This window comes from Phascolarctos cinereus, unplaced genomic scaffold, assembly GCF_003287225.1.
Source record: "Phascolarctos cinereus isolate Bilbo 61053 unplaced genomic scaffold, phaCin_HiC Scaffold_3;HRSCAF=262, whole genome shotgun sequence".
NCBI lineage: Eukaryota > Metazoa > Chordata > Mammalia > Diprotodontia > Phascolarctidae > Phascolarctos > Phascolarctos cinereus.
Genome location: NW_027555736.1, coordinates 182,229,993 through 182,254,073, shown reverse-complemented (window position 1 = coordinate 182,254,073; position 24,081 = coordinate 182,229,993). Strand labels below are relative to the sequence as shown.

The following is a 24,081-nucleotide window of genomic DNA, read 5'->3' as shown; positions in this document are numbered from 1 at the left end:
ATGAGGGAAGAGTAGAGTCAAGGATAACCTGAGGTTACAACCCTTAGCAACTAGAAGAGCAGTGGTGACTTTGACTAAAACAGGCAAGTTCGTAAGAACAGTGAGTCGGGGGAACTGTTTCGCACATGTGACTTTGAGATATGTATGGGACATCCAGTATGAAATGAGTAACAGGTAGCTGGTGATGCAGGACTCAAGCTCAAGAGAGACTAGGGCTGGATAAACAAACCTGGGAAACATCTGAATAGAGATCATAACTGAATCAATGATAGCTGAAGTCACTGTACAGAGAGAGGAAGGGGCCCAGGACAGAACCCCAGGCTACATACACATTTATGAGATATGACATGGATGAGGAGCTAGCAAAGAAGACTAAGGAGCAGTTATGTAAGAGAAGAACCAGCAAAGAACAAAGTCATAATAACCTAGAAAAGAGACACTATCCAGGAAGATCAGGTAGTCCATGTTAAATGCTACAGAGAAGTCAGCAAAGACAAGGATTGGGAAAAGGCCACTATATTGGGCAATTAAGAGATCACTGGCAACTATGGCGATACAGGGTAAGCTATGGAAATAGCTGGAGGACACAGTAGGGTCCTGTGAGGGTCTTTCTGAGTGAGACCTAGATGTGTTTTTGAAGGCAAATGCATCAGTATAGAGGGAGATTGAGAATTGGTGGTGAGGAGGAGTGTGGATAATTGTAAATTATTCAAATTATCCTCTGTTGGATGAGATCAGGGTACAAGTAGGGATACTGGCCTTTACTTTTTAAAAAAGCCATCTCTTCTTCATACACTAGAATAAAGGACGATGGAATAGGGATGATATCAAAAAGTTTTGAGATTTAGAGAGAAAAGAGAACTTAAAGAGAAAGACCTCTATTTTCTCAGTAAAGGATAAAATAAGGGCCTCTGCTGAGAGGGTTGGGGAAGAGGTGGTGTGGGAGGCTGGAAGAAAGAAAAGAAGGTTAAAGTAGCTTTTGTTTGGAGTAGATGTAAAAGTGTTGGCTTGTCACTCCAAGGTACCAGTTGAGATTAGATAACCAATACACAGTGGACCCAGACAACAAGTTTTTACATGATTTCCATAAAAGTAGAAGCACAGGAATCAGACAATGGGAATAATCTAAGATCAGGGCCTGGCAACAGATAAGGGGTGCTAGGATAAGAAATTCAAAAGTAGTGGACTTTTTACAGTTGACTGGTTAACTACACTGTCAAGTTTGAGAAGAAAGAAAAGTGAAGCAGGAACAAAGATGAAAAATGTCCTGGGAGAATACTAAGGGGTGAGGGACTAGAAACCATAATAAGTATACACAGATTTAGGAGAATGACAAGGGAATTATGGTTGGATAAAAGAATTTCAGATTCTTGGCCATGAAAATGGAATACCTTTGGGTGACGTAGCAAAAAAGACAGGTTAAGGGAATTAAGGAAACTGATGAATTCGGCCCCAGGAATCACCCACCGCAAGTATTCTACTCCAAGAGCAAGAATTCCAATATGTATAAACATGGAAAAGGGTTGAGGTGGAGAAGAAGACAGCAAGTCAGGTACTTAACTACTTTGCTTCCGTCAGGGAATAATCAGTTCCTAGTACAAATCTGGTGTTTAATAAATACTTTTTGGCTGGTTGAGATAGGAAGAATGACCTAGGAACCAACAAGTATTTAACAAACACAAAACTACCAAAAGCATCTAGACTGGGTGATATATTGGACAAATTGCATGCTTCATGTATTATAAATTGGTTCCCCAGGTAGGCTTTAGCCCTCAAGCATCTGGTAGGTCTCTTGGCTTTCTGTGCTGAGAATTTAATGCAGCATTGTGGTATTTCATTCTATCCATAAATTCTTTTGCAATAATGTAACTTAGTAGAAATTACACTGAACTGGGAACCAAGAGTCCTGTTCTAGATTCTGTTCTACTACTAACTCACTCTGTAACCAAGGGCAAATCAGGCAGGCCTCTCTAAGTCTCATCATCTGTATAAAGAAAAGGTTGAGCTTAGATAAGTTTTAAGTTTCTACTAGATCTAACCTTCTAAGACACTGAATAAAAGTAGTATATATACACACACATATATACATATATATAAAAATACACACACACACACATACACACACACACACACACACACAAATAAATAAAAGAAAGTTATAAGTTCCACCATATTCTGGCCACATCTGAGTATTGTGTTCAATGCTGAGGGCCACTGACAGGCCAGAGCATTTCCAGAATGCAACTAGGGTTTTAGAACCATGTCAAATGTTATAGGAGAATCAGATGGGTGTTACCAGTGGATATTTCCCCAAGGGGAGAAAAAAGCTAGTGGGGTTATAGCTGTTTTCAAGTATTCAAAAGTTTATCATGTGGGTAAGACATCAGACTGGTTGCATTTCACTCCAGAGGATAAAATCAGGTACAATGCAGCAGAAGCTGCAAAGACAAATGTCCAAAAAGTGGGATACACTGCCTAAGAGAGGAGTTCCCCATCTCTCTAGGTCTTCAAGATGAAGCTGGATGATGCCTTATCAGGGATACTAAAAAGAAAATCCCTTTCACATTGGGATTGGGCTAGACAGCCTCTGAGTTCCCTTCAAACTGAAATTTTTAGTAAAGCAGTAAGGCAGCTATTACCTATGAAATGTAAAGACAGTGTCAGGAATGCTAAATCTCAAAATGAGTTGAGGTTGACAAAGGAAGCTAAGGAAAACCTGGGAGAAAAATGAAGGTCAAAGGAGGGGTAGGTCCTTTGCTTAGGGTAGACAAAAGGAGAAGGCAGAGCTGCTGAATATTTATTTTGTTTTCTAAGCAAAGGAGAATGACTTTTACACTGAAAATGACAAAACAAAAAAATCACTATGAGAGAGCTGATACCGAGTAAGGCCATAGTAAGAGAGCACCTAGCTATCCATGATAAATTCAAGTCATTTGGCCCAGATGAACTACATTCTCAAGTCCAAAAAGAGGTATGAAATGTAATTGCTGAGTCACTCTAAGTGGTATCTGACTCACAGAAAACGGACATGGAGAAGGGCAAATATGTTCCAATTTCCAAAAAATAGGAAGACAAGTCTACAAACTACAGGCCATTAAGCATGACTGATTCCTGGGAAAATTCTAGAATGGATCATTAAAGGGATGGTTGGTAAATATCGAGATAGGGAAGTAGTGATTACTAAGAGGAAGAATGGCTCACCAAAAACTAGTAATGCCAAACTCAACTTATTTCCTTTTAAGACAGCATCACTAAACTAGTAGAAGAGGGGAGTGCTGTCAACACAGCTTACCTAGATTTTTAAAAAAGCTTTGATAAATATCTGATTATTCTTGTAAAGAAGACTGAAAGATATAGATTAAACAACACAAGGAAACAGATTCAGGACTGATGGATGGTCGAAGAGGAACTGTTAATGGTTGAATGTCAACTTGGCAAGAAGGCTCCAGTAGAGAGCTCCAAGGATTTGTGCTTGGTCCTTTACTGTTGAACATTTTTTATCTATGATTTGAGAAAATGTATAGATGATACGCAAACTGAAAATGTGCAAACTGCACTAAACTGGGGAAGGGTAGCTCACACATTGGATGACAGATATTAGAATGAATTTTTAAAAATGAAATTCAAAAAGAATAAATGTAAAGTATTGCACTTGGGTACCAAAAAAAAAAAATCCAGTTCACAAGCTAAGAGTGAGGAGGCATGATTAGGCAATATTTTTTCTGAGAGATCTGGGAGTCTTGGTGTACTACAAACTCAGTAAGTCAGCAATGTGATGTAGCAGCCAAAAAAGATAACGTGACCTTGGGCTGCATTAAGGGAGAAAATGATGCCAGCAATAGAAAGGAAATAGTCACCCTACACCCTGCCCTGTCAGACTTCACCTGGGCTATTTTCCAGTTCTGGGTACCACTTTTTAAGGATAAGTTGGATTCTACCAAGAAAAAAGCCACCAGGATGTTGAAGGGTCTTGAGAAACTGGAGCTGTTTAGCCAAGAAAAGACTCAAGGAGGGACATGACAGCAGGTTTCCCACAATACGAAGAGCTATACTGTGGAGAAGGAATGAGATTTGTTCTGTTTGACCCCAGAGGGCAGAATACAGAGCAACAGGTGGAAGTCACAAACAATGCCAGGAAAAAATCGCTATTTGCTGCTGCTGCTGCTGTTGTTGAGTTGTTCCAAGCGTGTCTGACTTTTTGCGACCCTCTCTGGAGTTTTCTTGGCAGACATTGAAGTGGTTTGCCATTTCCTTCTTCAGCTCATAGATAAGCAAACTAAGGCAAATAGGGTTAAGTGACCTGCCCAGGGTCACACAGCTAGTAGGTGTCTGAGGTCAAATCTGAACTCAGGTTCTTCTGATTCCAAGTACGGTGCTCCATCCACTGCGCCACCTAGCTGCCTGCTGACTAATTAAAGCAGTCCAAAAACAGAACAGAAGGCTTCAGGAAGTAATGGGCTCCTCAACTCCTTGGAGGTCTTCAGGGAGAGTCAGATGACCATGTACTTCGTTTGTTATACTGGGGATTCCTTTTGTGGATGGGTTTAGTCTAGATGGTTGCTGGAATCTCTCTCAACTCTCAAATTCTGTGATCTTGAAATGAGTCTCATATTTAATTCCAAATTATTAACTTACATTTTTCCTCCTCGTTTCAAATTATATCTTCACATGTATATGGTGCCAAGTTTAGGTAAAGACAACTGAAAATTAAATTTTTAATCTGTTTGAAAAATGACTAGCTGCTTGTCTTGACAATTTAACATAAGGACATTAATTTGACAAGTCAGAGCTTATGAGCATTTTCATAACTGAATCACTATAATTTTTTTAAACATGTAACATACTTTTCTGTATAAAGAGATGATTTGAAACTTTTGTCTGTCACCATGTTACATAAAACCATGTGGGACCACCATCACATATTCACTAACTTTATAACAAATTAACAACTTGCATCCTATCTGCGTGTATATTCCGTTCTGTACAATCCTTGGATTGAATTTAATTGCTCGTTTTTATTCTCTGAAGTCATATGATAGCAGCCTGTTTTGCTGCTATGTTGACTGTTGATTGCTATGTATGAATGCTAATTCAGAAAGTTTTCTACGTATAGTCAAAATAGATTCTTCTAGAGATTTGGTTCAATACAATATATACAAGTAGTCCTTCCATGAAAAACATGTCATATATAGAGCCATGGTAACTACTGTTCTCACTGTCATTGAAACTTGGAGCTGCTCCGTAGCAAATGAGGTATAAAAAGTTCAAACAAGCTAACAATCTGATTTCTGGGGAAAGACCTTTGTTTGTTTGTTTGTTTTATCAAACTTTTGTTTTATATTGTCTATGGACTAGAAAAAAAAGACTTTGAATTAACATGTTCAGATTATGTCTCTTTTAAAAATTAAAGACCAAAATGGTATTTAAGATATCTGAAAAACATTTACTTTGAATATAAACTGTAATCATCAATTCTGGATAAATTTAAATTGGATTAACAATTTTGATATATTGTTTTTCTACACTCAAATATCCTTAAAGTTATAAACTTCCTCACATTTTCCAATAAGCCAAACTGATTCCAATCGTCAAATGCTAAAAATATTAAATAATTTCTTTGTACATCAAGAATAAAGCTAAGGAAACAATTAAAAAAAAAGGTTTAACTACATATTACAACTGAACAAAAAAGTAAACAAGGTTCAATGGAAATACCGGCTGTTGAAGAAATGCTTTCTTCTAAGTCACATAATAGTTTTATCTGAGATCCTAACCAAATGCAGAGCTCTGAAAATTCAGGTGAGGACAGGCCACTTTCTACTGCTTTGATAAGTGCTTGTTCTTCCAAGAGAGGACCATCATACCTGGAAAGAAAAGAATAAAGAAGTAAAACTAGAGCAACATAATTCTGAGTAACTAATACTTGACTTTTCTTACAAGTTGGCATCTGGCATAACTGTTGAAACATCATACAGGGTTAGGCATGGTTTCTTCTTAATGGCCTTATTTTCAGTTACATGTATGTTCACACACCTAATATATTAATAGATGGATTGATAGAGCTTTTATCAAGCCTTTACTCTGTGCCAGGCACTGTACTAAGCTGGAGAATACAAATATAAGCAAACAAGACAGTTCTTGCCCTCAAGAAGTTTACATTCTAATGGGAGAAGACAATAAATAAAGGCTTGCTAGAAAGTTGAGGGGAAGAGAAGGGAATGGGTACACACACACACACACACACACACACACACACACACACACACACAGAGTGAGGCATCTGCAAGAAGTGACAGTGAAGTGGTTTTCAGAAAGGTAAGGCAAAAGGTTCACCTCTCAAAGCCAGGGACCCAGAAAGCTCTTTTAGAATTTTCAAGATGCTTTCACACAAATCATGTCGTTTAATCCTCATAACAGGCAAAAAGCAGTGGGGTGACAGCGTCAAGCCAAAAGGCAAACGTCTTTCGCAGCTGAGTGGAGGATAGATTGGAGTGGGGAGAGTTGAGCTAGGTAGACCCACCAGCAGTCTACTGCAATAATCCAGGTGATATGTGATAAGGGCATGCAGCAGGGTGTAAGGCTGGGTCAGAGAGGAAAAGGGGGAGTGTTCCAGAAATGAGGTGAAGATCTGAAGACAGATTTGTGAGGTGAATACAACTGAGATATCTGGGATGACACCAATGCCACAAGCCTGGGTGACTGGAAGGAAGTCTATGCCCTTGATAATAACAGAAGAGTTGGGAAGGAGGGAGGATTTGGTTGCCTATGAGACATCTAGCTAGAGATACCCAAAAGGCAGTTGGCAGTGAGGAACTAGAGCTTAGGAGAGATGCTGAGGCTGGATATCTTGATCTGGAAACCATCTGTATAAAAATGATAACTGAACCCATGAGAGTGGATAAGATTATCAAATGACAAAGTACAGAGCAGGGTTTCTTCATGTGAACAATTTTGTGTCATGGACCCTTTTAGCAGTCTAGTGAAACCCTATGAACCCCAGCTCAGAATCATGTTTTTAAATGGATAAAACACATACTATTGCAAAGGAAACAAATTATGCTGAAGTAAAAATGTATTGTTTTCCCTCCAAGTTCACACACATCCTGAAATCTATCTATGTACCCCATGGATTCCAGGTTAAGATCCCCTGGTATAGAGAGAAAATAGGGCCCAAGACAAAGTCTTGGGGGAAATCCATTGTTAGTAGGTATGACATGAAGATACAGTCAAGGAAACTGTAAAGGAGTGGTCAGATAGTGAGAAGAGAACCAGCAAAGAGCACTGTCACAAAAACCTAGGGAGAAGAGAATATACAAGAGGTAGAGTAATCAACAGTATCAAAAGCTAAAGACAGGTCAAGAAGGATGAGGACTGAGAGTGGACCACTGGTTTTGGCTATTAAGAGATAACTGACAATTCTGGAAAAAGTGGTTTCAACTGAATGATGAGGTCAGAAGCCAGATAGTGGAGGGAAGGGGGTGCCAATAAGCAGGTGAAAGGTGAAGTGAAGGTACCTCATGTAGACCACTTTCTCAAGGTGTTTAGCCTAGAAGGGGTGAAGAGATATGAAAAGACAGCTAGATGGTGGGATAGAGCCAGGGTTTTTTAAGGAAGGGGGAGACATGGACATGTTTGTAGGCAGTAGGAAAGTACCCAGTAGATAGTAACTCTGAGTATGAGTGGAAGTGACAGTAGAGGCAATGTGCTAAAGAAGCCAAAAGGGATGGGATCAAAGGTGCTACATAAATGTCAGTTATTATAATTATTGTTATTATTACTGTTGAGTCATTTTTGGAATTGTGGATGGAGGGCTGGTGTTGTGAGTCTGGACGACTTCAGTTGAAGGCCCAACGTCTGGGCAACCTACAGCCAGTCACTTCACTCTCTTGGTCCTTACACTGACCAAAAAAACTTTAGTACAAGGAGTTTCCTCATCTGAAGTTCCTACACCAATGAAATCATAGGCCCATACCCTCATCAAGTAAACTAACAGCCTCACTAAAATTTCAACCTTTTGATCCCACAGAGTCTGCTGCTAAGTTGATCATTTCCAGCACTCCTAAAACTGAATGCTCTCCCTCTACTCAGCAGAAAGTACACTCTGTGACCAAGTGCTGTCACTGCAAGGGGAAGAGGCAAATCAGCAAGCATTTATTAAGCACCTCCTATGTGCCAGCCCCTGGGATAAACTTTGTTGGACACCACGCAACGAATAAAAGCAAATGAAACAAAGCAGTTCTACTAAGGCATCTAACTTGCAGATGGAACCCTCCATTTATGCTCTCTCCCATTAGAATGTGAACTCCTGGAGAGCAGAGACTGCCTCATCTTTTCTAGTTATATGCTTAGTATGTGGTAAGTGTTGAATAAATGCCTTTTAAAATCCATGTTCATTCACTCAAGGAAATACCTTTACTATAGCCTCAGGGAAAAAGTGGTGGTGGTGGTAGTAGCTGTAATAAAAATAACTACCATTTATACAGGATGTCCCAAAAGTCTTAGTGCAGTCTACTTTTGGGACACCCTGTATAAATGCCAGCTAATAATAAAGCTTAATGCTGCCCTAAGAGTTTTGAGACATCCTGTATAAATGCTAGGTGATGACAATACTAAAAATGATAATAATAAAGCTTAAAATTACTCTAAGAGTTTTGGGACACCTAGTATAAATGATAGACAGAGACAATAATAATAATAAAACTTAAAACTGCACTAAGAGTTTTGGGACAACCTACATAAATGCTAGGTGATGATAACACTACTATTAATAATAAAATTTAAAACTGCACTAAAGGTCTTGGGACGCTCAGTGTAAATGTTAGATGATAATACTAATAACAATAAAGCTTAAAACTGCACTAAGAGCTTTGGGACACCCTACAGAGTGCTATAAGGTTTGTAAAGCATTTTGCAACTATTATCTCTTTTGATCTTCACAACAACCCCGGGAGGTAGGTGCTTTTATTCCTCGTTTTACAGATGAGGAAACTAGGACAGACAGAAGTGAAGGGACTTGTCCCACAGAAAGCATCCCAGGCTGAGTTTGAAATGAGGACTTCCCGACTCCAGGCCGGCGCTTTCTCCGCTGCGCCACCTACCGGCCTCAAGAAAGTTTCCATTGGACGGTCCCTAGCAGCGGGACGCGCGGGGGGGGGGGGTTGCGGAGCGGGTGATTCCCAACCCCCCCCTCCCGTTCACCGGAAAGTCTCCACGGGAGGCGTTTCCTGCGGCTAGGCGCGGGCTCCCAGTGTGGTTCCTTCGTCCCGTTAGGCGGGCGGCCGCCACGAGGAGGCGGGACGTGCTCGAGGCGGCCGGACAATAGGGTCGTAAAGAAGACGGACGAGAAAGGCGGGAGACCAGAGAGGAGGAGTGTCAATGGCGCTTGGGACCTGCCCCCTCCCCTCAAAAGAAGAAACACCCCCCCACACATACACACCACACTCCTCCCCAGCCTCGGTCTCGGCCTTAGCCTAGCTCTAGACTCCGGGGGAAGCCGGACCCCTCGCCCCCTTCCCATTTAACCCCGTCGACGCCGTTCCCGGCCCAGGCCCGCGCAGTTCAACCTCCGGGAAAGGTTCTGCCCAAGGTGCCCCGCAAAGGCCCGGAGAAGAAGGCGAAGCGGAGCTCTGCCCCGAGGGGAAAGCCCCCCCAAAGCTACTCACCCCAGAGCCTCAAGCGTGTCCAGCACGTCCCCCTCCATGCTCGGCTCCGGGCCTGGCTCCGGCCTTCTCATAGCCCGCCGGCCTCGGTCGGTGCACCGTTCTAAAAAGGCCGGCCGGAAGCCGTCGGCTCTAGTCGCAGGTTCCGGGATCCGGCCCATCCCAACGTCGTCCGGGTGATCCCTACGGAAGACGCTGCCTCTGGGTAAGGATTTGTATCCCCTACCCGCCCTGAGTGCGCTTGCTCAATGGTGGTCCGGCCTAGGTGCTGTAAATGGCCCTCCTGGCAACAATAATCATGAAAAGACCTATCTTGTCTTAGTCACAGTTTAAGTTCAAGCACGACAAATGATTGCAGCTCATTTCAGCTCCACATAGTTTTGGATTTAAAGCTGGAAAGGATTTCTCTTATTCCTTTATTTTACAGATGAGGAAACTGAGGCTGGAAAAAGCCCAGGGTCACACAACTAGTAATCAGGCTTTCACAGTAGAGGGACTACTCACACCAATAAAATCATGGATCGTACAAAGTTTTTGAGTATGGCCTTCCTGAAGACAGCAGTACATCAACACAAAAGAATGGTAGGAAAGTCATGTTATCATGGCAAGCAGATGAATTTTTATCTACATATACCTTTTGTAGGGGCAGCTAGGTGGCAAAGTGGAAAGAGTGCTGGCACTGAGTTAAAATGCTGTCTCGGACACTTGCTAGCCATGTGACCCTGAGCAAATCACTTAACCCTGTTAGCCTCAGTTTCCTTATCTGTAAAGCTGGAAAAGAAAGTGGCAAACCAGTCTAGTATTTTTGCCAAGAAAACCCTAAATGAGGTCACAGAGAGTCAGATGCCAGTGAAAACGACTCAACAACAAAATGTTTTGTGGCTGTTTACTTTACCTGGCCCTTCCCAGGCCTAAATAGTGTTATCAATTCTCTACCCCGTAATCAGAATGATAAAGGCTTTCTGTAACTAGGAGTTTTTAGATTGCAGTAGAGCTTTAGTGGTGGAGTAGAGAGGCTATTCCTTCTCACCAAATTCATGTTATACAAAGGCCACAAATAATAACAAATGAAATTATCCAAGCACATAACAACAAAAATCAGAGAAGTTATACAGATTATAGTATACCAGACAAATATTAGTGTGAATGAGCTACACAAGTGGGAATGGGATATCTTAGCTCAACACAAAGAGACAGAGTCCCTATTCTCACCCAAGGAGAAATTCTCCGAAGTCTCTATTGGAAGTATGATAGCACTAATATCTGCCAGGGTTCCCTAAGGACCTAGTTCACGCCTTCCGTGGGATGAGTAAGCTTAAACTTAGACCACTGTAATTGTAGTGTTCGATGGCGGATGGTTGTAAGAGGCTATGAAGCATGATCTGGGGCCACTATGCCCTGCTGACTGGATGCATTTCCAAATGGAGATAAGGGGATGCACATCAACTTGAGCTAAGTGCCAATTATCCTTGTTGAATATCCTTTCTATGTTAGGACGAGGTAAGCCTTCTTTAAAAGAAAAAAACATCAATGACCTACAAGTAACTCATTCCATACCAATATCAAACCTGGTACTGGAATGAGCCAGGACCACCCCTAAAAGGAGACAAGCTAGAAATCAGGAACTAGTTAGGGTACTGAGTCCCCTACATGTCTGTTGCTTCTCAAAGTCTTTTTATCTTTCTTTCTTGATTTCTCCCTGAAAAGGATCTAGAACTATGAATGTGATTTCTCAAAGGAGAAAGGAAGCCTTCTCCTCTTCCAATCTCTTGAGTCAATTCTGCCTCTCACACAGGCACACAGTATTGAATCATCCTTCTCTCCACCAATGAGAAAAATCTTACACAAATGCTCCAGACCTAAACCTAGGATTACATACCATAGAATTATAGAATTTCAAAATTGGAAGAGAAATCATAGCTATCTAGTCCAACCTGAAAAAGAATCCATCTTGACAAGATCCCCAATAAATAGACATCCAACTTTTTGTTTGAAGGCCTTCATAGATGGGGATCCCATCCCACATTTGGATAATCCTTACAAAGTTGTTCATTATATCGAGCCTACATTTATGTCTTTGCAATTTCCACGCCCTGCTCATAGTTCTGCATTATAGGGCCAAACAACATGTCAAATCACTGCCAGGTAACAGAAGACATACTTCTCCAAGTATTCTCTTTTACAGGCTAAACTTCCCTAAGTTCTTTCGACTGGTGGCATGAACTTGAGGTCTTTCACCATCCTACTTCTTCTCTTGACGGTCTCCAACTAATCAGTGTCCTTTCTAAAATGTGGGCCTCAGAAATAAAATAACTCTAGATAAGATCTGGTGAGGACAATATACAGTGAATAGTAACTTTATTCCTGGTTACCATGCCCCTCCCTCCTTAGCTACAGTACTTTAGGTGCTTTTGCTTTGGAGGTTTTCCTTTTCTCATCAGTTTTGGGAAAGTAGTAAAATTTCCCCTGAGAAAGAGAAAGAGAGGATTCTGACCTTGAGGACAGTGGAGATGAGGGACACTATCTATCCACTCACTCATTGTCACTCATTCATTAATTTGTGGGAACCAAGAAATTGATCTCAGTTGATAATGCTGGTGAGAATGAGCCTCAAATTAAGCAATCCAGTAATACTGGATTTCTTGCTGGTTCTCACACAAAACACTCCGTCTCCAAACTCCAAGCATTTTCAATGGCTGTCCCTCTTGCCTGGAACTCTCTTCCACTTCATCTCTGCCTCTTAGCTTCCTTCAAATCTCAGCTAAATTTTCTCTTTCAGCAAGAAGCTTTTCCTAGTTCTTATTAATATTAATTCCTTCCCTCCGAGACTACCCCCAATTTATCTCGTATATGTCTTTTTAGCACATAGTTGTCTCCTTTCCCGAAGGTAGCTAGGTGGCTTAATGGATAGAGCACCAAGCGTAGAGTCAGGACGATCTGAATTCAAATCCTCTTTCAGACACTTACTAGCTATGTGACCCTGAGCAATTCATTTAACATCTGTTTGCCTTAATCTACTGGAGAAGTAAATGGCAAACCACTCCAGTATCTTTGCCAAGAAAACCCCCTGGACAGTATTGGCATTCTATGGTGCACAGGTCACAAAGAGTCAGACACATCTGAACAACAACAAATTGTTCATTTTTACCCCATTTACCCTTCAAACAAGCCATCTCTCTGATCCTTTTTAATTCCATTAGTCAGAATTTATTGTGAATAACAGACTCACTCCACATGCTGTCCCAGACATCTCAAACCAGCCAACAGCGTCACCATTTTTCAGCTTTTGAATTCTCTGATCCCTTGCCCTGGTCCTCATTCATAAAGGATGCTGCTGTTGCTACTTGATATTTACTAACTCCGTGGTTTTGGTATATTTGGTGCAACCTAGCATGCAAATGTGTCCTTGTGGCCACAAGCCTAATTCTGCTTTCTTTCATATTGTTATTCTTTGTATTTTCTCAGTAGTAGAAAATCTACTCAGGCAAAATTGTGTAACTATGGTTCCCTTTGGGACTTTAATAAAAATATGATATCTATCTTATTAGCAATCCTAGTATGCAATTAAAAAACCAAAAGAAACTCTCAGAATTATTAGTGTCTGATTGAGCCTGTTGTCCCAGAAGGAAAAGATTTGATTATCTTAATGAAAATAAATGCCTGTAATTTTTACTTTTGAATTTCTTGAAAGCAAGCCTGGCCTTACACTCACAACTCAAAGGCCTTTCACTGTTCTCTCAGACTTTGGACGATGGCTATTGAAACTGTTGCTCTGACAAAGACACAGAAGCTGATTTTCCCAAGGGAATATGCTCCTTGGAAACCTCCCTGAATATTTTCTCAGTATGAGCAGATGCTGTAAGTGCACCCAGAGTGCCAGCATCAATTCCTCTTGCTTAATCGATGTCGGAATCTAGTTATGGCTCTCCTTTTGTTTCCTGCTTAATCAGGGCCTGAAACTACTCATTATCTGGCCCCATCCTGAGAATCATCACACATCTTCTCTAGCTGCCCAGAGATTGCTGACATAAATTGGCAGAGTTGCTGACAGATTGGTCTTTCTCTCTTTCCTTAATCAATGCTTTATTAAGAACTAGGCAGACTTGTCCCTGAACTGAAAAAAGCATTGTAGCCCCTTGCAATGAAAGCCTATGTCAGAGCTCAGATTATTCTACAGACCCTGACCTTCACTTCTGTAAATCCCCAATTGGAATTGGTATGAGTTTAACTCAGCCCTTTGACAGAATAATTTTGCCAGGGATATTCCATTTTGGTGTGGATATAAATATTCAAAATGACCCAAAATATCTGCAAGATTTCCCAGGTATGAGAGATGGGCTCCTTCCAAGAATTTCATCATCTTGGGATGAATCCCAGAAAACAGATCCCACCTTTCACACATTGATTATCATTGTAAAAGGAGCATTGCTAGGGCAACTAGATTACCTGCCCCTGAACCTCAATACTCTGAACTCTAGGTAGGGGGTATGGTTTCCACTCCTCTCCCACCCCCAGGGGAATGCTAGTAAATGTTTAACAACTGGCTTTTAAAAATATATGCACAGCGCTCTTTTAAGTTTAATGTACATTAATAACATTTTTCTCTGTCACTTTAAGTCTAGATCATTAAAAAAAAACCCAATATATCAAGCTTGCAGTGTTTGCCAATTTCTGAAGTGTATGTGCTTACACTGAAGATTTAATAATTAGCTCACCCAGCTGGAGTTGGCTCCAGCACACCCCTGTACCTTCCCCTCTCATCCACCATTTCAACAACTCCAACTTCCAGCCTAGCAAGGGAGTCAATGGCCTCTATCTTTCTACTCTCTAGTAATGTTGGGAAGACCAACGTTGTCTTTTAACTCTACCAGACAGGAAGTGACCACTTTAGCATCCAACCCAGCTATAGCCAGAGCATCTCCCCCCTAGTCCCAAGGCCATAAGGTCATAGCTCCCATCTCTAGTCTCACTCCCAAATCCAGACATTGCAAGCTGTCTCTATCATTCCCAGAGCCCCTATAATCACATCTCAAGTCTTACTATCAATGCAGGGCCTATTACTCTCCTGTCCATTCTCACTGCAGGTCCTAGAAGATATAGCCATCACCCACTGAAGAGGTCTAGAGGTTTGGGATGCTGGAACCCCAAGATTGCGACTCAAGCCCTGCCTGAATGAATTCAACCCAAATTTTCTTCCAGCCAGAGAAAAAGTTTATTAGAGATAAATCATATAGACCAGGTGACGCCTGTAAGGATGAGCAGGCATGAGAAAAGCTCAGCCTTTGGGGCATGAGAGATTCTCAGCATTTGGATGGGGGCCAGGGTGGATCTTATATACACTAAAGTAACTTTGGGTGGCCAGAGAAGGGGGCTGGGAAAAGAGTCTGGGTGAGAATTCCAATTGGAAGGTCTGAGAGATTGAATAGACAATGGGAATAGATAATGAAGGGAACTGGAAGGAAGAAGTTTGAAAGGATGAAAAGGTGGAGCTAGGGCTTTCAAAGGAAGATGAGGAACTGGGGTTTGTAGACAAATGGGAGCCAGATTCCCTTTGGGTCAAGGGGTGAAGATCTCGGCTTGGGCCCACATCCCATCACCACGATCCTCATCCTTACCTCCAAGATGCCCTTAATAACCAGTGGCTCAAGATCTCAGGTCTGAGCTCACATGGTCTGGTTTTAATACTGGGAGCTTCTCTCTCATTCAATTTGGTCCCCTACTTAGCTACAACTTGTGGGTTAGAATCCTCTCGAAATCCTTTCTCACAAGTCCCCATCAATGTGATTTACTTTCACTAGTTAACCATACGATACGCTTATTTCAAAGACATTTTAATTAAATAGAAATATAAATAAAGTAATTGGTGAAGAATTCTTTCTTCCTCTCAGCTCTACACTCCAAACAAATCCCCTGAAAATCATCCCCCACTCTCTCCTCCTTTGCTCTAATATCAAAGGAAGGCCCTGTTCCTTGCAAATGACATGAATTTTTCTTGTGGACTTGATTCTGTTTGCCCACTGTGATTGCTGGAAGCATGCCATCTTCCTTGCCACTGATGGTCACTGCCCTCTTCTCATCACCAGGTAGAGAGACCTGTTAGATCTATAGACTATTCCCACACTCCTAACCCCTACTGCAAGAGAATTAATTCATTCAAGTATAGGACTCTCCTTTGAGACTGAGTTGTAAATGGTGAGCACATGAGTGAGGGAAATCTCTTTAATTCACCCAGATCATTCACGTCCTCTTCCAGCCATCCACCAGTGAACCTGGAACTCACTGCAATTATGGTGGTCTAAGTTTAAGCTTATTCCTCCCATAGGTGCTATATTTGTGGGAAGGAATGAGCTAGGTTCTTAGGAGAACATTTTGTATTAACTGTCTTTACCATGTTATCTTCATGGGGGCGGGGCCCAAGCCAAGATCTTCACCCTTTGCCCCAAAGGGAATCTAACTCACAGGCCCCAGACCCTCATCTCCCTTGAAAGCCCTAGCTTACCTTTAGATCTTATTCAGATGCACCTTCGACCCTTGCCCTGAATAGAATCTGGCTCCAGTTTGTCTACAGGACCTGAAAACCCTTAAACCTTCAAATTCCTAATCGACTCCCCTCATCTCCCTTTGAAAGCCTTAGGCTCCCTTTTGTCTATAGGCCCCAGAAAGGCCTTCCTTTATCTCCTTTTGAAAGTCCTGGCCCCACCTTGGTTTTGTGCAGTTGCCTTTCAAGCTTCTGCCTTTCTGTTCCCTCCATTAGCTATTCCCATTGTCTATTCAATCTCTCTGACCTCCCCAATTAGAATTGTTACCTAGACCCTTTTCCCAACCCCCTTCTCTGGCCACCCAAAGTTATTTTAGTATTTAAGATCCACCTTGGCCCTCATTCAGATGCTGAGAATCTCACGCTCAAAAGACTGAGAACCTCTCATGCCTGCTCATCTTTACGGGGGTCACCCAGCTGAGAATCTCTAGTGCCCCAAAGGCTGAGCCTTTCTCATGCCCGCCTGTCCTTATGGGCGTCGCCTGGCCTCTGTGATTTATCACTAATAAACTTTTCCTCTGGCTGAAGAAGATTTGAGTTGAATTCATTCAGCAGGGCCCAGTACCGCGATCTTGGGGACCCAGCACCCCAAAAGTCCTAGACCTCTTCAGTCTGAGAGTATGTTATCTGTCCTCTGGTCTCCTCCTCCTCCATCTCTTCTTTTGTTTATTTTTATTTTTTTTCTTCAAGAAGCTGGGACAACTTATTTTTGTCCTGCATGTGTTTCATTTTTGATTTCTTGAAACACAGTGTTTTCAATGGAGAAACCCAGATCACTCTGGCTTTCACTGAATAGCCAATAATAGAACCTCCCTCACTTATTGTTTAGGTTTTTGATGGCTTAGAATGAGTGTAAATGGCAGTTGTTTTCTATTCCAGCCAGAAACTCTGAGGGTCTCTGCCTCCCAGATTGATATCTTTGTCATGGTAAATTGAACCATCTTTTCTCTTAACTCTTACCCAGCCCTCAGTCATTGAATGGGCATGGCCTCAGGCAAACTGAGACCTGCGAAAGACCTTAATTTAGAAAGGCTAGGGTCACCCACTGAATCCTGGGCATTGTCAGTCTTCTTGAGCTTTGTCTTGCCAGTGAGCTGCAGAGTGAGGCTGATGACTCTGCCTCACTCCATATCAAATTCATGCACAAGTCAAGACATGTCATCAGTCCTCCTAGAGAAGGAAGGAGGACAGTTAACTACCTAATATGTGTCAAGCACCACTCAGTGTGGAACACATTATTACAATGTAAGTTCCTTGAAGAACTTACTCTTGTATTTGCACATTGAATGCCTACCACAATGACCAACACCTAGAAATCGATTCATAAATTTTTATTGATTGATTGATTTGATCATCTTTCTAACTTTCAATATTTCCTCATCCATTGGCTCCTTCTCTATTGCTTACCATCCTACTCAGATCTCCATTCTTTAGAAAATTTTCACCTGATTTGAGTATAATGGGGGTGCACAGGTAATACCTTGCATCTGAAGAAACCTGAGATTTACTGTGTGACTATCCTTATATGTAGCTGGGATGAAGCCAAGAAGTAAGTCGTGGAATTTAAGGAGGTTTCATCAGAAGGCACTATTTTGGGATCAGAGCTGCCCTTTCAGCTCTTTTTAGATCTCTCCTCTGAACTTAAGTGAATTGCGCTGTCTTCCCTGGGCTTCTTGGTTCAACTATCACCTGACATAGTCAGAAACCCATTTTTAGTTTTAGGTCTTATCATATCCCATGACTGAGGCAAATCTCAGGCCTCTGTTTCCTGAAAGTGAAAAAGATTGAGAGACACTAAGGTAGAGAAACTTTTAAATTTAGCCCAGCAGTCCCTCTGTTTTATGCAAATATCAACTACTAATCTGGGTAGAGAATTTCTGACAGGTTGCTGACCTTTGTCTCTTCCCACCACCTGAAACATCTAAGTCTTATCTCTCCTCCTTCCTTTCTATACTAAGAATATGGTACAACTCCAGGAACATTTTAATTTTTATCCATCTCTCTAAGGATTCTTTGCCCCCTGCAAACAGTGAAGCTTACAAAAAAAAAAAACCCACGCTTTTGTTAATGATGGAAGTAACGAAGGGGAAAAAAAACAGAAGCATTTCCCTTGTCCAATAAACTCACTTTTTCCTAAGGCTTCAGAACTATTCTAAACTTATTTCTATAAGGGAGGTAAGATGTGACCTCTCTTCTCCACCCCACCCCTCAAACTGGGTTGCTGATTTGGTCATAGGCAATGAAGTTTTAATGTGTTAACAAAGCATTAAACTAATTGTAAAGTTGCAGGTTTACCGCTATGAGGTATGAATAAATCCCTTGAGTGAATCAGAAGGAATAATATGATTGGTTGGGCAGAAAACTGGCTATGCCTCTGAGGGCTATTCAAACACGGAGTTGCTAGCTTTGTAGGCCTTTTCTGAAAGCCAGAAGTAAAGAAAACCCTGGCCCCTGAAGAGAAATAGCTCTTGGAAGGAGGACAGGGTTTCTCTCTCATACTCACTCTCGTAACTCTTCATTAGCTATATTGCTTTATAACAGGACTAATGACTAGTAGCAGACACTGTATCCACCAGGGAGCAGAGACACATTCTAGATCAGGCCTGTGTAAAATACCCTCTACATTTTTCACAGACCACCGAAAGCCCTTAGGCTGGATGCAGGTTGTCCAGGCTTGTTCTAGACAGACAACAGTACATAGAGGCAATCTCCTGAGAAAGCAGCTTCAAGGCGTACGACCCCTGGCAGCATGGAAGAGAGCTGGCCAAAGAGAAGAGCAGAATCTGGGAACCCAGCTGAGCAACCCTCACAGCAAAGACCCAATGAGATTTGTGTGAGAGCTCTGTGAAGATAAAGGACTTATACTAGCCTGGCAAAGGTTATGTTCACCTTTGTGCATTTAGCTAGCTGCAGCTCCGAATTTCAAAATCTGTTCCTATTACCACCATCATCCCTGAAGGGGAATAAAGTAGGGTGGGTGAAAAAAAAAATGCATAGGGTAGAATTTGCTGAAGTACACAGGCCAGATCAGCAACCCACACTATCCTGATTATTCTGGGAGAGAGGAAGAACAAAAACAAAAACAGTGAAAGAAACAACAAAGGGGAATTAATTTTAAAAAGATCTAGAGACAAAGATTTATAGAAAGAGAAACCCAATTTAATTCAACAATCATTTGTTTAAAAGTAGACCTTCAATGCTTCATGGTCTCCCTTAGAAAAAGAAGCAAGAAGAAACAACTCTATTCAAAAGATAATGATAACATCAAAGAAAAACTAGGACACAATGAAGAAATTCTGCAGCATAAAACATTTAAGGGATGAAATGTCTTCTGAAATGCTCCTAAAGGAGATGCAAGAAATACAAATGGATAAATAAAATTGATAAATAAATGAACTTTAAAAGACTTTAATCCATCCTTCCCCTGCTCCATCCCTCCCAAAAAAAACCACAGGAGATAAAAAACCAACTAACAAAAATGCAAAATAATATAGAAGAACTAAAAACATCAGTTAAACTAAGAAGAAGTAGAATAATTGGTCCTTTAAAGATAATGGAGGGAACAGCTAGGTGGTGCAGTGGATAGAGTTCCAGCCTTGAAGTAAAGAGGACCTGAATTCAAATCTGGACTCAGACATTTGACAATCACTAGCTGTGTGACCCAGGGCAAGTCACTTAACCCCAATTGCCTCACCTAAAAAGAAACAAACAAAAAGATAACAGAAAGTCATTGACACATTTTCAGCAATATCACTCTTGGACCTATACTCCAAAGCAACTAAAGATAGAAAAAAAAATGTCTCATATATAACAGAATATTTGTTTTTGCATTCCTTGTGGAAGCAAAGAACTAGAAACAAAGTGGGCACCAACCAATTGGGGAATGGCTGAAAAATAAACTGGAATATGAATGTAATCAAGTTTAATTATACCATAAGAAATGACAAATGTGAGGAATTCAGAGAAACATGAGAAAATTTGTATAAGCTGATACAGAGTGAAATAAGAATAATATTCACAATGATGTAAAACAAAAAGCTCACTAAAAGACTGCTAACTTCTGAGCACTGAAAATCTTAGAGTAGTCCTTGATCTAACATATACCTCCCTCCTTGTGACAGGGAGGTAGGGGACTACTAGAACAGAATGTTATTGTTAGCCATGATTACTGTATCAAGTGTTTTTGCTAATTTTTCTTTGCTAAATGAAAGGGATCTGTCTAGACAGAGAAGAAGCTTTGATGAGTGTTTCCCAAATGACTGTGATATAAAAATATAAGGCATCAATAAAGCTTTTTTAAAAAATAAATGAATAACAAAAATAAAAATTGACAAATAAGCCCAAATTAACAAATTAACAAAACTTAAAAGGAATTAATGGATATATAAGACAATGTAATAGTCCTAGAAAATAAAGAAGTTGAAGCCTAGATTCATTGGGATTCCAGATACTATTACAAAAAAAAAAAGATTAGGCATTTATAATTAGAAAATTAATTAGATAAAACTTGCCATAGTATACAGGAACAGGAAGATAGGAAAAAAAATGCAGGACACTAGCAGGGGAAAATAGTAAATGAGAATCTTCCAGGTATATATTTATCAGATTTCAAAGTTATAATGACAAAGAAAGGATATTCCAAAAATAAAGACGTCACTTTTCAAAAAATACCATTTGAAATATTATCAGATTTCTAAGGAACAAGATGGGATAGATGGCAAAATAAGACAAAAGTATATACAAATCTAAAAGTCTTAAGAGTAAATTTTTAAAAAAATTGTACCCTGCAGACAGGAGTATATTGCTTGGAGGCAAGATAATAGTCTTTAAAAATCAACAAAATCTCAGAGAATTTATCAGCAAACCCCACAATTAACAAAACCTTTACAAGGAGTACAGGAGAAAATATGGGTCAAATGAATGATAAATTCTTAAAAATAATAATGTATTTTAAACTTATTAACTATTGCTAAAATCACCAAATAAGATTACATAAACTTTTACAAGTATGATAGAAACAAAATTATGGTTTGAGCTTAAAATGTGTATCATGAACAAAAAAAACAATTCTATTGATTTTGATAAACATTAAAGACCTGCTATATGCAAGACACCAGGTGGCAGAGAAGCAAAAATCAAGAACTTTCTCTGCACTTAAGGGGCTTATATTTTGCTAGGTAGGTGAGATATGGCATGTACACAGATAAGAGTCATAGAAGGTTAAGTGGTAATTGGGTCAAAGAAGAGAATTAGACTAAGTGCTCTAGGAAAATATAAGAAGAGAGGGAACACTTTCAACGATGGAGACCGGGGAAGGCTTGAGTGAAGAGGTGGGGTCTGAGTTGAGTCTTGAATGAACCCAAAGATTCTGATAGGTACAGATAAAGAAAAAGTTCATCATGGGCATAAGAATGCGATCCGTATAAATGTCAAGTTCAGGGAACAACTGGTAGTCTAGTTTGGTTAGAACAGGGTATGTGAAAGGGAGTAATGAAAACTAGCTGCAAAGCTAGATTAACTCTAACATATGGAAGGCCTTCAATGTCAGGATCTTAGGATCATGGAATCATAGATTTAGAGATAGAAGAGACCACAGAGACCCTCACATCCAACCTCATTAACAAGGCCAGTGCTCTAACTCCTGAGCTATGGAGACTCTACCGAATGACATCATTTCTATCTTCAAGTATCTGAAAGGCTATATTTATTACCTGGAAGAGGGATTTCACTTTTTTTCTACTAGCTCTCAATGAGTAGAACTAGAGATAATGGGTAGAAGGTAGGAAGAATCAAGTTTAGACTTCAGATAAGGAAAAACCTCCTAACAATTAGAGCCATCCAAAGGTGAGATGAACTAGCTCAAGAGATAATGAGCTAATCCTCATTTAACATCTTTTATTTATTTGTTTGTTTGTTTGTTTTGGCTAGGCAATGGGGTTAAGTGACTTGCCCAGAGTCACACAGCTAGTAAGTGTTATGTTTCTGAGGCTGGATTTGAATTCAGGTCCTCCTGAATCCAGGGCTGGTGCCCTATCCGCTATGCCACCTAGCTGCCCCATTTAACATCTTTTAACAAAGGCCACTTGTCAGGTACTTTGAGTATGTTAAGTAAGACACAGGCGGGCCAAATGGCTTCTACTGCCATTTTCAATGCTGAGACTCTGTGATTCTCCTAATCTGATGTAGGCATGTTCAGGACCATGGTGAGGCTAAAATAGCATGGGTCAAGGCTAGTGTATAGTTGCTACAAAAGAATGTTGCCTTGCAATGGGAGCAATTATATGATACAAACGATCATTTTGTGGACATTTCATGTTTCTCCCTTTTTTGGCGCTTTCCCTGACACATACTCTGTGCATAATTCTCCTTCCCTTACTCTCCCGGTTTTGGAGAATGGCTATAAACTTCGTTAGGATTCCATCTTAGACTTCTGGATTTAATTACCCCTGTAAACTCCAATTTGACCCACAGTTTACCCTCTTGGACTACAATTTGGTTCATATACTTTCCCCTCCAGAAATGTTTTCTCTTTCTTGGACTCTGTTAATAACCCTTGAACACATTGGCCTGAATACATTCCCATTGTAGGAGTGGATCTGATAAATGGGCTGGTATTTCTATTGTTAAGAAAGGTTTCAGGGCAAGATCCACAAAAGACTTTCAGCTCTTTCAAGGCACACCTACCTACACTTCATGTAGCTGAAGTCAAGTCTAGCTTAATTGGAGCAGGATAGACAAATGACAAAGGCTTACTTTAGGTGTATTTAAAAGATTCTTTTATTGAATGTTTACACTTACTAATATCCATCTCAATCTACCTTGCTTTCAGGTTGCCCTGTCAGCAAAATTGCTTAACTGTATGTGAGTGGTTCATGTGCAGGTGCTCTTGTCTAAATCCTGTATAATGTAAACCTTCCAGAACTTGGACAAGAGGGAGTCACTTTTTTGGCTCATTCTCCTCTACCAAATGACTGAATAAATTTCATTCTTAAAGAAAGAAAGAAACAAACAAGAAAAAGCAAGTCTTTTGTGGGCTCAGCTGCAAACCTGACATTATAAAGTGGAAGCAAACATCACAAGAATTTTATCACTTCTATATAGTTGGTAAACACTTTGTCAAGATCACCAGGGAGAATTCAGGAGCTGTTTGAGTGATCAGATTATTGATTAAGAGATAGAAGGAATTTAGAAGTCATCTAGTCCACTCCCTCTTCATTTTACAGATGAGGAAAATGAGGCACAAAAAAATTGAACGATTTGCTCAAAGTCACAGAGGTAGTAAGTGGCAGAACTGAAGAGGTCTAAGGGTTTTGGGGTGCTGGGACCCCAAGATCGCGGTACCGGGCCCTGCCTGAAAGAATTCAACTCAAATCTTCTTCAGCCAGAGGAAAAGTTTATTGGTGGTAAAACATATAGGCCAGGTGACGCCCATAAAGACTAGCTGGCATGAGAGGTTCTCAGCCTTTTGAGCGTGAGATTCTCAGCATCTGAATGAGGGCCAAGGTGGATCTTAAATACTAAAGTAACTTTGGGTGGCCAGAGAAGGGGGTTGGGTAAAGGGTGTAGGTAACAATTCTAATTGGGGAGGTCTGAGAGATTGAATAGACAATGGGAATAGATAATGGAGGAACAGGAAGGCAGAAGTTTGAAAGGCATCTGCACAAAATCAAAGTGGGGCTAGGACTTTCAAAAGGAGATAAAGGAAGGCCTTTCTGGGGCCTATAGACAAGAGGGAGCCTAAGGCTTTTAGGGCGCATCTGAATAAAGATTAAAAGCTAAAGTTAAGGCTTTCAAAGGGAGATGGGGGTCTGGGGCCTGTGAGTCAGATTCCTTTTGAGGCAAAGGGTGAAGATCTTGGCTTGGGCCCTGCCCTCATCAGAACCA

At 40.7% G+C, this 24,081-nt stretch overlaps 1 protein-coding gene and 1 long non-coding RNA gene across 2 annotated transcripts in view; one reads left to right on the top strand and one right to left on the bottom strand.

Annotated features, from left to right (window-relative positions):
- FAM98B (family with sequence similarity 98 member B) overlaps window positions 1-9,845 on the bottom strand; it is a 40,463-nt gene extending 30,618 nt beyond the window's left edge. The window contains 2 exon segments of the mRNA XM_020990768.2: window positions 5,716-5,864; window positions 9,663-9,845. Coding sequence (XP_020846427.1) covers window positions 5,716-5,864; window positions 9,663-9,820 — 307 coding nt within the window. The 5' untranslated portion in view covers window positions 9,821-9,845.
- LOC110211506 (uncharacterized) overlaps window positions 9,743-24,081 on the top strand; it is a 28,280-nt gene continuing 13,941 nt past the window's right edge. The window contains exon 1 of the long non-coding RNA XR_002325426.2: window positions 9,743-9,864. This is a non-coding gene — a long non-coding RNA (uncharacterized LOC110211506). The remainder of the gene's footprint in view (window positions 9,865-24,081) is intronic.